The following is a 15,243-nucleotide window of genomic DNA, read 5'->3' on the forward strand; positions in this document are numbered from 1 at the left end:
ATGTCTAATTCAAATATTACAGGAAAAAAGTTCTGTAGGCAAACAGATTCAAGTACAGTCAAAATACAGTAACTCAATCATTAAAAATAATTATAAGTAATTAACACGTCACAATAATTAAAACAAAATATGTTTTTTACATTCAATATCTCAAACCCTTGGATATCTTGAAGCCTTTCCTCTGTGGGTTAGAGACAACAAAGTTTGACTGTAATTCATTCATTTACATACATGGGCAAAGATTAATGAAATGGTCTCTTAAACTCCCAGCATAAATATCTACCAACTTTTATAAAGTGTTTCTGGATTTTTCATGATTCAATCTTTAAATATATGGCAACAATATAGCAAAATACATGAACATGTTTATATATGAGTTTCAAAGCAAATTCAAAAAATCCATATATTTACATTTGCAAATGTTTTCCTTTATACAACACTACTGAAAGCAATGCGTATCTATAACTGTATAAATACCGGTACGGGGTCAAGAGGTCATAGATGTGCGTATGGATGAACGTTTGACGTCATTTTTCAGTGACGTCATAAAGGGTCGATGCACGTTCAGTGGATAACATACATGCTGTTGGGTTTGAAAAATAATGCACTTCAGGCGTTAAAAGTCACAATCAGGCAAATATAAAGTATGAATAAGTCACAAATGTAAATATAAGTAATAAGGTATCATTTTTAAACATCTATCGGGCTATAAATACGGGTTGGTACGAGATTAAATTCATCATAAAGCCCTTCGGGCTTTATGGAATTTAATCTTGTGACCAACCGTATTTATAGCCCGATAGATGTTTTAAAATGATACCTTATTTCTTAAATAAATGCCAATGATTTAAGGGAATGTTAAGGAAAAAATCTTAAAGTAATGTTTTTTAATGAATGTGCAAATTTTCCATTTTCTCATAAAAAAGCAATTTAAAAATTTGAAAACATCTGATTGTAAAGATTTAATTGCTTAATATGTTTTATTTTGAACATTTTTTTCAATTATAGCACTTTCCATTACATTACATGCAATTTAAACATTAGGATGTTTTTAACATAAAAAGAAATATTCTTCTATTATCTTTGTCTCTGAAGGATAGTTAATTTTAGAAATAGAAAACTCTCTTTCATCCAGTCACAGAAGTCCTGAATTAACTTCATACAGTGAACAATATAGGGTCTCTGTCAGATCAGCTTCCCTCCTCCACGGGAACTTCTAATATCCTTGGTCCATAGAGCAGAACATACGCCGAGTGCCAGTCACCTGTAGTCATCCATATTATACACATGAAATCAAGCAGCACTTGGAAATCAGCCATATTTAACAATCCAAATTTTTCGAAAAAAGCTTTATGCAAAAAATCCGATTTATTCAAGAGTTTTACATAATGATAATAAAACACACACAAAAATATTTTTTGAATTATCAAATCCTTTTGATTTCAATGTTTCTGAGATATAGTGAGAGAATTAATGTAAGAGAAAAGTTCAACTGTAAAAATGTGGTGCTTGTTATAATTACCTCCCCCTGACAACTTGAGTACATCCTCAGATGTCATACATGTCACATTGTCATCGTCAAACATAAACCATTCATCTGAAAATTGAAACAAATGATTCATTTTAATTATAAACTTTTGAAATAATCTAAATACTGATGTGACAACTTGACATTGTACCTACCCCCTTGCTTTTTCACCCAGGCTACATAATGTCCACTTGAACTAGATCTTCCTTTATGTGTGAGTACAGCTTGTAGTTCGTAAAATCCACTGTTGTTTGACCCTAAGTCTGAAAATGTGAAAAACATAGCCTTTCTTAAATAAGTCAAGACTTATCCAGACAACACAAGTACATCTGGTAGAAATTTTTTTTAAAGGTCTTCATCTCTCTATTCACTTATATGTTCCTCTATTTCAAACTGCCACAAGTCAAACATATGTTTGGAAGAAATGAAAACACATGAACTTAACTCACCATCAGGGAACCAGTATGGCTCTTTTTTCGTTGGCTTTTTAGGTTCCTCTGCATTCTTTCCTGTGGCTTTGTTCTAAAAGTATAAGAAAGTTGTTTACAAATGTGTTTTTCCCAAGTTCATGAAAGGCTCAAATTTAAAATGGGGCAAAATTGCTTGCAAATGTAAATGGATTAAAATAACCTGGTTTACTGGATGTTAATTTAAAATTATAGTCTTATCCTGAATATTCATCAAACTTTCATCATTTTCAGAGGTACATGTAAAGGGCTTGTCCTTTGTATGCATTTTATTTTCATTAGCTGATTGGCCCTTGCATACATTCCTTTATTAAAGCCCCCATTATTTTATAGACCCCTATTTACAAACAATGTATTTGTATCATATCCCATTAGCCTCCTCCATACACACCTGTATCATTTCCTCAGCCTTTTTGTCCTCTAACTCTTTGAATTTGTCCCTGGTAGGCTGAAGCTTAGCCTGTAGTTCTGGTGTACAAAGGTCATACACATCCAGACTCATTGTAAACTTTACATCCTAAAATAGCATCAAGAATTTGTAATGTAGCAATAAGCACACGAAACTTAAATATTAGACACTTCTCTAATAACAGTAACCTCTATATTAGATCAGCAATGAATTTTATTCATTTTCCAGCATTATTTATCAATCGGCAATCCTCAGCTGACTTCGCTACGCTCAATTCAAACCTCGGATGTGATTAGTGGAGGAATACGCATCAGATCCTTTACATTTCTCCGCCGGAAACTGCCTTATCACTCATTTCATATTTCGCTCTGCATAACGTTCTTCGAAAATGTTTCTTACTATGTGCAATTCTTTATCGTAAACAGGTTTTGATTACAACCTCATGTTAGTAAGCTTCAAAAGCAAGAAAAATCTGTTGAGTGTGCCACAAAATAACTTCCGATTTCAAATGTATGACATTTGAAAAAAATTTAAATAAGATCACATAACTTAATCAGCAAGATGGTAGATCACCGTTGACGTCCGAGGTTATGTGCGAGGTACGAGTCATCCGAGGAACTCCGAGTGATTATTTATGCCAGGTGGTGACAAAATGTTGTACAGTAATTTCCTAGATATACCAAAGAATTGTTTATAATGGTGTTATTTCATATTTGAATGATCTTTTTTATTATTTTATATCCTTTTTTCAGTATCTGAGATAACTTTACCTTTAAGATTTTGGCATTGACCCCTTCTTTCTCCTTGTAGTAGAAGCGTACAAACTGTATTGCTAGGTAGCCGGGGAGTCTGTTTATTTTACTCTACAAATAGTGTCAATACACCCTGTGTTATCATACCATCCACAGCTCATCTTAAAAATGTAAAAATTGACATATTATTTAATTAAAGTGATTACTTATTTAATCAAAGAAAAGAATGGACAACTTACAATTTTTTTATACACAGCATCTCTCCCTAAAGATGGAGAATTCTTTGTTATGTGTTCTTCCAAACGCTGTAAGTAAAAAGATTACCCTGGTATATCCATTCAAATAAACATTTGCAATTCATTTCGTGCATCTATATTTTGAGAGGTATATTTCATATGTAATACATGTACATTTTTTTTTATGTATTTTCATCAAGTTGTTATCAAAAGTAAAAAGCCTAGATAGAATCAATAATTTAATCTTTTTCTAAAACATGTCTCATGGTTTTACACTACAGACATTTACTCACATTTCTTAGACCAGTCTGCATGTATTTCACATCTGCAAAATAACAATTTGTCATTTTTCATTTTATTTATATTTCCGATTCAGAAGTCTTTGTGACTAATTAACTGCACAGTAAATTAAAACAAAATTTTAACAAAGTGCAAGGGATGGACGATTTTGCTTCGTTATAAATGTGATTTATAATATCCGTTTCAAAAAAATATATTTTAAAGACATGGGGAATAAAAATCATAACAATATCATAAGCATGTTTTCCTGAATTTAAAACTCTTTGACAAGAACAAAAGAGAAAAACACACAGACCTTTTTCTATGAAGCAGCTCAGTTGGTAAAATTTCTCTATAGACTTTGATTCTGGTTCCTCCTCGGACTCTTCACATTTCATTCTGGTCAGCTGTTAAGGCTTAGTACAGTTTCCAGTAAATGTATAAAGTAATGTGAAATCAATACCTTTTGTGGGGACTTAATTTTCGTAGTTTTCAAAAGTGTGACAAGACCCTTCAAACTTATGTCCACCCAAATATGCAATTTTTCACATATAGTTCTATTCAACTATTCCTCATCGATGAAATCAAAACCTCAGAAACCAATATATTTCCCTTAAACCAGGAAAATTTGACCCCTTGAAAATATGTGATTTTTATATACAGTAATCAATAATCTTTCATTTATCTTTTATATTTCATGAAACATTTGTTTCTGTCTCTACCTCTTAACAATTATTGATGAAAGAAAATTTTATAACAAGTAGGAAATAAACTCCAGGGAGATTTATTCTTACAACAATGTAAATCATATAATTAATGTAAATAATTTTGAAGTGTATATTGGTTTAAAGTTAAGATTCAAATCACAAAATGCATCAACAATGGAATCCTGATAAATCTATTTTCAAAGGATACGTGGATTGGAATTCTCCTCCTAAATACTGGTCTATGAATTTATTACTGGGTTTGGCACCCTCCTAAAAATGAAAGACATATTTAAAAATTACAAATACCCTACAACACCTGTTATAATAAAAGGTTATAGACATTTTTAGGTCACCTGAGTAAACTCAGGTGACCTATTGCCATCTGTTTTCGTCCGTCGTCGTGCGTCGTGCGTCGTGCGTTGTGCGTTAACATTTGAACATTTTCAGCTTCTTCTCTGCAACCACTGAACCAATTTCAACCAAATTTGGCACAAAGCATCTATGGGTGAAGGGGAACAAAAATTGTGAATTTCATGATCCCTGCCCCCCTGGGGCCTGAGGGGTGGGGCCAAAACCACTAAAATTAGTGCAATCTTTGAAAATTTTCTTCTTTACTCCTGGACATCAAGCAGTCAAACTGTTTGCATGATTGTAATCAGCATTGAGTCCTCTACCAAAATTGTGAAATTCATGGCCCTGGGGTCAAGGGTTCTAGTGCTAGGGCGGGGCTAAGTAAGTATATAGTGAAAATGCATTATTTCATTGAAAATCTTCTTCTCTGCTCCTGGGTATTAAATAAACCAACTAAGTGCATAGTTATAATGAGCAAGAGTGCCTCTACCAAAATTGTGAATTTTATGGCCCCAGGCGCTGAGGGTCAGGGGTTCTGGTGTTAGGGTGGGGCTCTATAGATTATATGGTAAAAATACATGAATTCTTTGAAAATCTTCTTCTCTTGTCCTAGGTATTAAATGAATAAACTAAGTGCATAGTTATGATGAGCAAGGGTGCCTCTACCAAAATTGTGAATTTTATGGCCCCAGGGTCAGGGGTTCTGGTGTTAGGGCGGGGCTCTATTGATTATATAGAGAAAATACATGAATTCTTTGAAAATCTTCTTCTCTGCTCCTAGGTATTAAATAAACTAACTAAGTACATAGTTATGATGAGCAAGAGTGCCTCTACCAACATTGTGAATTTTATGGCCCCAGGGTCAGGGATTCTGGTGTTAGGGTGGGGCTCTATTGATTATATAGTGAAAATACATGAATTCTTTGAAAATCTTCTTCTCTGCTCCTAGTTATTAAATAAATAAACTAAGTGCATAGTTATGATGAGCAAGGGTGCCTCTACCAAAATTGTGAATTTTATGGCCCCAGGGTCAGGGGTTCTGGTGTTAGGGCAGGGCTTTATAGATTATATAGAGAAAATACATGAATTATTTGAAAATCTTCTTCTCTGCTCCTAGGTATTAAATAAACTAACTAAGTACATAGTTATGATGAGCAAGAGTGCCTCTACCAAAATTGTGAATTTTATGGCCCCAGGGTCAGGGGTTCTGGTGTTAGGGTGGGGCTCTATTGATTATATAGTGAAAATACATGAAATCTTTAAAAATCTTCTCTGCTCCTAGGTATTAAATGAATAAACTAAGTGCATAGTTATGATGAGCAAGAGTGCCTCTATCAAAATTATGAATTTTATGGCCCCAGGGTCAGGGGTTTTGGTGTAAGGGCGGGGCTCTATTGATTATATTAGTGAAAATACATGGATTCTTGGATTTTTTTTTCTCTACTCCTAGGTATTAAATAAACTAACTAAGTATATACTATAGTAATGATGAACAAGAATGCCTTTTCCAAAATTGTGAATTTTATGGGTTTTTTTTAGGGTTGGGTTTCTGTTGTTAGGGCGGGGCTCTATTGATATTATAGTGAAAATACATGAATTGTTTGAAAATTTTCCTTTCTGCTCCTAGGTATTAAGCAGGTGAACATACCTATATAGTTATGATGAGCAAGGGTCCTAATCTTCCAGAATTGTGAATTTCAAGGCCCCGGGGTCAGGGGTACCATAGATGGGGGGAGGGGGGGGTTACTTATATACTAAAAATGAATGAATTGTTTGAAATCTGTTCCTTGGTATTAATCAAATATTTTTGAAAAGCAAGGATGCAATTGTGCAAAGTTTGGATCTAGGCCTAAGGGTCAGGGGTTCATATGTGAAAGGGGCACTACTGATTAGTTGACATGCATTTTTTGCTCCCCTACCCTGCCTTTGGGTATTCAATAACCAAACTAAGCAACTGCTATAAGCGTATTGTTATAATGATCAATGGTGCCTCTTTCAAAAATTGTGAATGCCATAGCATCTGGCTTAAAACATGAATCAAATTCAGTCACTGGAAAGTTGTTGCATAATGCTCAGGTGACCTATAAGGCCCATGGGCCTCTTGTTAATCTCCAAATAGTAAACAATGAAATCAGTAAAATCTACATTGTATTTTGCTGATAACAGAATTACTGCAATTATAAATCTCCTTTGTGTATAAAGTGGAATACAAAGTAATGGTTCAAAAATTTTATTTTCTTTAGTTCTTGTAGTATAAAAAGGATTCATTTGATAATTAATCCCTATATTTTGTTTTACCTTGATGAGTTCCTCAGGTACATCCACTTTCTGTTGCAGGCACCTGACCACCTCTGTCCAGCACTCATTAGCATCCTGTATAATGTCCAGAAAATACTCATCTGACAATACCAAAATATTCAAGGGGAGACAATTGGTCTGATGGCTATCATAATGGCTATTACTAAAGTACACTATACTACAAGACTTAGTACAAGTACCCCAGTACACTAAATGAGTATATAATGGATATTGTCATGAGATATTAAGGATTTTTATATTCCTTATAACTGAAAATTTGAAAATAAAAACTCTGGTATATACTGTAAAACGAGAAAATTTGGCGCTTACGTATTTTAGTGCAAACGCAAGTGGGAGTGCATTGGCGCAAATAAATTTTAGCGCTTGCACTTGTCAGTAAAATATATAAATGTGATATTTTGTTTTTTCTTATCCACACCCGTATTTGACTTTTTGGTTTGTCAAGCACAGAAACACATTAGTACTCCCGTCTGTCAGTAAACATTAGTTAACTTTACCGCGGTACGTGTTCCTATCACATGGACGTGGTACAATGTTAAAATTTATTTTATTTCTATTTTCAATTAAAAGAAATGGAGTATTTACTCATTTAAATCTCATTAAAACAATGCATGCATCGACAGAAAATTACTCAGATAAAACAGTAATCCTAATCAGTTATTGTCTGCAAGCTCAATTGCCATGCTTGATTGTATTGTTTACTTCGAGGCGACAGATGATTGACACGCTGAGAAGCCAAACTTTGAAGGTGTTAATGATAATAATCGGGTAACAACTACTCCGGTAACAGTAGTCTAATTAAATCATAATTTGGCAGAACTTTCTGTCTTCCAAACATGTTTAGTGCTAGTGTGTATATAAAATCCAATGACCCTTCGACATTACGTAATCGCACGTTCCTGTTTACATGTACTTACATGTATGTAAAAGCTTTGAACACACACAAAAAATGATATTTAGAAATCCTTTAGCGCACAATAAATTTTAGCGCTAAGGCCAAAGTTTTTATTTTTTTTGGTTTACGATTTTTAGACACAAAAATATGCATTGGGTGGTCGAAAAATAAAAATAAAAATAATTTGGAACCTTGACATATTTTTTCTCGAGTAGCATTGAAATGTATTCAAATAAAAATGATAAACACACAAGATTTTTCAACTTTAATTATTTTTTCTTATCATTCGGTTTTAAGTCAAGAAAAACAAATCACTCGTCAAATGACTCAAGAATAGAAATGGGAGTATCAGGCTCTGTTACTGTTGATGGTTTTCATTCTTCCGACTTACAAGTCTGAGTTTCCATAATAGACACATATATTGCACTGGGACAAATATGGGTAAAATTAAGCAAATTGACTATTCTCTGGTCAGCCTTTCCACTTCCGAAAAAATTTTTGGAAACTCCGAAAGTGATTGCTTTCACAACAAACCTTTACCTTAAGATATGTGTGTCCAGGGACCAACCTAGACCCACCCGATTAAGGAGACTTCACTTCTCCCTCAAAGAAATTTAAGGAGAAGTTTTGAAATTTAAGGAGACTTCTTGGTGTGTATACGTGGCACACTTTAATCGTTATAAAACTATTTCATTGTTTAAAACTTACATTACATTTCAAAAAATTTCTGTATAAACATTGTATTTAAAATGATTAAAAAAGATAAAAAGAATCTTAAAAGATATTTCCCCAAATTACAAGGTATATAAATATCTAGATAAAATAATAAAACAACATTGACATTAAATAAAATTTACTACTACATGTACTTCTATTAAAATGTAAAAGTTTCTTATTGTCAATTTAATTGTTTATCAGACTTTTTTTTTCATTTCTTATATTAATAGTATGTACAATCTTAAACTTCTAAAATTTGTCTCATTAGATTACCAGGCTTTTGGCAATCCAGGCATAGTCATAATTGTGTTAATTTCTCATCAAACTTGTTTTCAATATAAAATTCTGTTTCTAATAAAAGTTTTGATGCACACTTGCATGCCGACTGAACAGCTACTTATGTTTATCGAATCTGTCTTCTGATGTGTAACTTCTTAGAAAGCTAATAACTTCACAATTTATCAGTAAAAATATGTCTGTATTCACAGCATGAATTAATTATTTGACAATAATAAAGATCTAAAATCTTCTCCAACATCTTTGGCATGACATCGATAGCTGTCCAGCTGCTTTGCGTCTTGTTGTGTATAACTTGTAAGGATGGACTTTTTCATACCCGGAAGCGTAAAATCTAGAGGAGTTCCGACGGAGTATTCGATGCATTGGTCATTGGCAATGTGGTTTGACAATCTGTATTTGTAGAGTTCATTGAATGTTTGTGAGAGTTTGGGTTAATGATTAAGATGTGTTGTAAATTTTGGTTTGGTCAAGAAAATTTCGAGCCAGACACATTATTTTTATTTTCGTAAATAGGGAAAAATAGGGTCGGCGGAATCGTAAACCAAGAGAGAAAAAAACTTTGGCCTAAGGGGCTCTTGTGCCAAAGGCGCTAAAATTAGTAGTGCGCCAAATATTCTCGTTTTACAGTATCACATTTCCTTTCAAAACAGACACGAGCCTATAATAAGAGAAATATCTTACCTGTTGAGCAAAGCCACCATGTTCACTTTTCTCAGCAAACTGAGGATATGCCATGTGAAGGACTTGGAGGAATATGATAGGTGGAATGGCTGCACCAGTTTTGTCCATGGAGCTATACAGATCTCGAAGAGCTGCATATAATATGGCACAAAAATATCTAATCATTTCAGGGAAGAATGAAACACACAATAAAGTACAGGATCTAGTTTTATTTTTCAAGTTTTAATGTGAATAGGGTACAAACCTGCTGTGATTGAGTCTGCAGTAGAAATTCCCCCTGCCACAGTCAGACCACCACTATATCTATTGAAAATTGAAAAATGTCTTATAAGAAATGAATACAGGACTAAATTGACCCATTTTGTAGAGGGTCATATATCCTTACAATTAGGAAATTCAAATAGAACAAGAGATGTTTGTAAAACACGTATGCCCCCCTCCCCCCAAATTGGATTTTTTCTAGGTCCAAAAGGGCATTACTCTGTCTAAAATGGTGCGATTGTCCCCAAAAAAGAACTTGACTTAGATATTCAGCTGAAAAATCTGTAAACTAAATTTGCAACCTCTGCAAAGAAAATGAACGGAAACTGCAAATAAGTGGAATTTTTCTAAGTCCAAGGGGCATAACTCTGACAAAAAGGGTGCGATTGTACCCAAAACAGAACTTGACCTAGATATTCAGCTGAAAAATCTGTATACTAAATTTCATTTCAATATGTGCAACCTCTGCAAAGAAAATGAACGAAAACTGCAATTAAGCGGAATTTTTCTAAGTCCAAGGGGCATAACTCTTACAAAAAGGGTGCGATCATACCCAAAACAGAACTTGACCTAGATATTCAGCTGAAACATCTGTATAATAAATTTCATTTCAATATGTGCAACCTCTGCAAAGAAAAGGGGGGCATAAAAAGGAGTGGCAAAAGTAGGAAATATTAATGTTTTATCATGTTTTATTGTAGAACGAACTAGTGCTAATTGTAACGGGGACCGTTACAGATGTTCCCCAAACGCTCCCAACTCCCTTTTGGTGACATATTCCCCTTTATCTCTATTAAATAAAAAATACTTTATGGAATTTAGACTTAATCAAGGTCTTCCCGAAAAAAAAAAATTAAAAATAGGCATTGCACGCGTGTTCATGTGCGTAACGACCATATTATCTTGTCTACACTATCTAAAATTTTAATATACTTAATATCAAAGCATTTAATCCAGAAGCATTAAAAATGCACACATTCAAGTGTATTTTTAAATTTCACTTATTTCACGTGCACGGACTTGCACGCACGTGCAAGCACGTGCATAATGACTTCACCTTCTTGTACGAGTCTTATATTTATCTATGTTCTAAATCCCATCCTGTTTGGTTGAAAAACAAGGGAGTTATAGCCATTTGAATTTTCAGCCAATCAGATTGCAGCACACATGTTTGCACGTGATTTCATAATTTTTTTATCTTCATCGTATTGAAAGGATGTCAAAATGATTGACTATATTTTAAAATTCCAAATATTTCGTCAAAAAACAAAGGAGATATAGCCATTTAAAGTTTCAGCCAATCAGATTGCAGCACACCTGCATGCGCGTGATTTCATTAATTTTTTTCTGTATCATATTTTAGTATATTCTTATGCATGACTATGTTTTAAATTTCAAAGCATTTCGTCAAAAAACAAAGGAGATATAGCCATTTAAAATTTCAGCCAATCAGATTACAGCACACGCAGATGCGCATGCTTTCATGAAAATTTTTATATATCATGCTGTAGATCTTCATAATATAGGACTATGTTCAAAATTTCAAAAGATTATGACAAGAAACAAAAAAGATATTGAGACTTTAGTTTCAGCAAATCAGAGGGAAGCACACGTGCATGCGCGTGAGATCTTGCCATATTGACCACGTCATCTTATTTATACTACTAATATATCCTTATATTATGAGTTTCAAAACATTTCATCAAAAAATAGAAAAGTTACGGTAGGATTCAATATATTGGTCATTTCACGTGTTGCACGTGCCCGCACTTGCAAGCACGTGCGCGCAAAATGACCTTCGTTCGGCAACTCTACATAACATGCCTACTAACCCTAAAAACATTTTACCTTAGTCGGATGTGTAGTTAACAAGATCACTCGTGGACAAAATTTTCCCAGGAAGAAGAAAAATAATAATAATAATAAGAAACAGAGTAAAAACAATATGTTCCCCAACTTCGTTTGGGGAACATAAATATGCACAGATCTTTGTGATTTTAAAATTCACAATTGTTAATAAAAAAAAAAAAACACTGAAAATTTCAATGTGCTTTGCATTTAGAAAATTTTTCTGTAATATTGTGAAAAAAGTCAGTTTACTGGAACTGCATGGAACAATATTTTAAATTTGTTTTTTTCTTTTCAATTAAATTAAATTGCATTTTTTAGAAATAGTTACAGCTTACTTTTTCAAGGCATCTCTAAGCTCTGGGATTGCTCTCAAACATTGTACTGTAGCATTCATATAGCAAGTGTTTCCAAGATTTGTTAAACCTGGAGGCATTTCCAACTAGGGAAGAGAAAAATTGAATCAATAAACATATCAAGGCACATTTTTAATCTATATACATGTTTTTTATGGATGCTGATTATGACAACTGTTTTCAAGTCATCTAAATCATCAGGGTTTATGCTAATTGACTGTCTGATTTCCCAAAATTATAAACTGTACATTCAATTATATTCTCCTCCACTTATCAATAAAATATAAACCAAGCTCTATAATGTCATGCATGTTTCTAAGCCAACCAATCATAGTTTTTCCCCCAGCCCTTTGTACTTTCTTTACTTAATCCCTTCTGGCTCCAATACAGATTAAACATAGGTACTACCCTTTTAAAAGCCTTTTTAAATTCCATCACTTTATTGACTGATCAAATCGATTATTGACCTCACCCCCCTTCTTTGTGTTAATTAATTAATACTTACTGCTGTTGCTAATTGCTGTTCTGTCATATCTTCCACAAACATAGTCTTTTCAACAGGTGCTTGTGGTAAGGCGTCAGCACTACCCATCATCATCAACATCATTCCCTATATACACAAGCAGTAAAATTGAAGTACTGTAAAACACGATTACAGAGATCACACTTCTTCCAGTGAAGTTATTTTCATTCCCCTCAGCTTTTAAATATAATGTAAACTTAATGGATATTATTTATGTATACAAATGTAACCATTAATCAATCTTTTTTGTGCTGAATTCTTTTAAAATGTGATACTTTTTGACTTACATCTTTTAATTTGATGTTTCCCCAGTCATCATCCTGTTTAAAAAATAAAAAAAAATTTAAAAAGATCAAATCATAAACTTCAATGTCAACATTAAAAAATGTATTCATTATTTATGCAGTTACTGTTTAAGTATTTAGAAATATATTAAGTGTGTATGATATTAGAAAGAAAGCTGACTTTGATCAAATTAGTATAGATTTGATTTAGTGCATTTCATTACGCTCTTAATCAAAATTATTTAGTGGTGTACTTGAATAAGCTGAAGTTTCTTTCTGCCAAATGTTATACATTTACAGTATGTTTACTGAAAATAAATCATAACAGTCAATGCACATGTATTACGAAGTAAATTTCCTAAAATAATAGAAAGTTTTATGGCTTAAGATACAAAAATCTGCATTATAACCACCTTCACAGTAGCTCCTTTGATCATGATTTTCTGTCGATCTGGCTGAACCCCCGATAAAGCAAAGAGCTGAGCCTTGAACACCATTGGTGGTTCATCTGTATTGCATTCAACATCACTAAACTTCTCCTTTCCCCACTTAACATTGACTAAAAAACACAAAAAATGAAAAACAGGTGACATCAGATGACAAGATACGTCAAACAGATCTACTTTTAAAAACTTTTGATTTGCAGTACTAGATAGAATTATGAAATTACAATGTACAGAGAACCATGTTAACAGAGCCTGTATTTGAACAATAAGTTACAGAGTACTAGTGTTGCAAAATCGGGCCAAAGTTCCAATTTATTATCAACCAGACAATAGATTATTAATCAATAATTCAAACTGTGTAAGACTTCCGCTAAGTTTAGTAATCGCGATATCAAGTATTGTCATGGACGAACTGCCAAAAACGATTTTTGGATAGTTGGTGATGCAACAACACTACAAAGTATGGAAAGTAATCTAAATCAATTACTATAAAAATACATTTTATTGCTATACTTGTCATCTTTAAATGACTGGAAAAGTTTTTTTGTGCGAAAAAAAATCAAATACAAGTACCTACTGTGACTTTGCAATGAACCAGTAATTAAACCCACAGGCACTTGTTTCCTATACGGGGTACCCCCTACATATTACCACAAGGAACCTAACTCATTTTCAGACACCCCCACTTCAAGCCCATATTTTTTTTAATTCCTCGAAAATTACCTCGATACATTTAAAGACTTTTATTGGGATACAATTTCTGATTTGGGTTAGGATAAAACCAGTGGCTTCTGAGTATTCCATTCTGAGGTCTCTTGTTTTATCCTACATCTATAACACCAACAAGAAATACATGTATCTTATAAGATGCCTTACTTTGTATCAAGGTAATTTTTTTGGGTAAATGAGTGGTTTACATTAAAGAGGCTGGACCAGAGACTTCTGAAACGATTTAACTGACATAAAAAAGTCTCTAAGAGAACAATGTCATTTTACAGTAGTTTAATGATTGATATTTTAACAAAATACGAGCTTGAAGTGGGGGTGCCTGAAAATGAATTAGGTATTTTTAGGTAAAAATAAGTAGGGGTACCCCGTATAAGCAACAAGTGTCTGTGAACATACCATTTCCCCTTTTAATTTCTTTTTCAGTAGGAAATACTTCATAAAAACGATTATATATTAATATGTCAAGTTCTATTGATTTTAAAACAACAGAACAAATTTGTTGAATTACCATAATGAATATTGCTAAATCATTCTAACGTACTACTTATCAATGAGAAAAAATCCCTACGATTTGATGAAATGTTTCCTTTCTCTGAATTCCCAAAAGGTTCTACTTTCTCAATTTCGATTATAAAACGTTTTTCAAGTGAGTTTATCATTAAATGGGATGCAAACCTTTGTAAACCGGCATGATTCTTTTTTGTAAGTGTACAGCATGAACAGGAAGTTGTGTAAATTAAAGTAAAATACAAAATGTTGTTCCGAAAAGATGTACATGCATAAATACCAAATAAGCAAAGTAAATGTCCTTTATTTTAATTAAATAAATAATTAAACGTATAAAAAGTCCAGGCATGGATCTTTGCAAACAGCATTAAAATGTTCTTTTATAAACTGATTTAATATGCATAATGACGAGAGGCCCATGGGACACAACACTCACCTGAACCCCTCTTGTCCTCATTATCACATCATTTGACCCTCCTACACTTTCTCCCCTATGTACATGTATTCCTATGTAAAATTTTGATAGTCTTTTGAGGGCCCAATCCTATACCCAGGGGCTTGATTTGAGCAAGATTTAATCAAAATGAGTAGAGAATACTTTCACATTTGACTGTACCTAGGCCCTTTCTGTTTCTTTGCTGTTCTTGA

At 33.2% G+C, this 15,243-nt stretch overlaps 1 protein-coding gene across 1 annotated transcript; it reads right to left on the reverse strand.

Annotated features, from left to right (window-relative positions):
• Nucleotides 1–978: 978 nt before the first annotated feature.
• Nucleotides 979–14,841, reverse strand: LOC134245005 (ubiquitin carboxyl-terminal hydrolase 14-like). Its single transcript, XM_062727253.1, has 18 exons — nucleotides 14,764–14,841; nucleotides 13,327–13,472; nucleotides 12,917–12,949; nucleotides 12,612–12,716; nucleotides 12,089–12,192; nucleotides 9,886–9,944; nucleotides 9,642–9,772; nucleotides 7,028–7,102; nucleotides 4,587–4,648; nucleotides 3,988–4,070; nucleotides 3,686–3,717; nucleotides 3,396–3,461; nucleotides 3,175–3,267; nucleotides 2,387–2,512; nucleotides 1,978–2,050; nucleotides 1,684–1,791; nucleotides 1,523–1,597; nucleotides 979–1,264 (listed from the first exon to the last, which is right to left on the reverse strand). The coding sequence occupies exons 1-18, from the start codon at nucleotides 14,777–14,779 to the stop codon at nucleotides 1,191–1,193; spliced, it is 1,461 nt and encodes a 486-aa protein (XP_062583237.1). The 5' UTR covers nucleotides 14,780–14,841; the 3' UTR covers nucleotides 979–1,190.
• Nucleotides 14,842–15,243: the final 402 nt, after the last annotated feature.

This window comes from Saccostrea cucullata, unplaced genomic scaffold, assembly GCF_032062105.1.
Source record: "Saccostrea cucullata isolate Sc308-1 unplaced genomic scaffold, CSIRO_AGI_Scuc_v1 ctg2345, whole genome shotgun sequence".
Classification (NCBI taxonomy): Eukaryota; Metazoa; Mollusca; class Bivalvia; order Ostreida; family Ostreidae; genus Saccostrea; species Saccostrea cuccullata.

Excerpts from the sequence above, each read along its gene's own strand:
- LOC134245005 (XM_062727253.1), bottom strand. Across the intron at positions 12,950-13,326 it reads TCAAAGGAGCTACTGTGAAG|GATGATGACTGGGGAAACAT; the intron begins GTGGTTATAATG and ends TTTTTTAAACAG. Across the intron at positions 9,945-12,088 it reads CTTAGAGATGCCTTGAAAAA|ATATAGTGGTGGTCTGACTG; the intron begins GTAAGCTGTAAC and ends AATTTTCAATAG.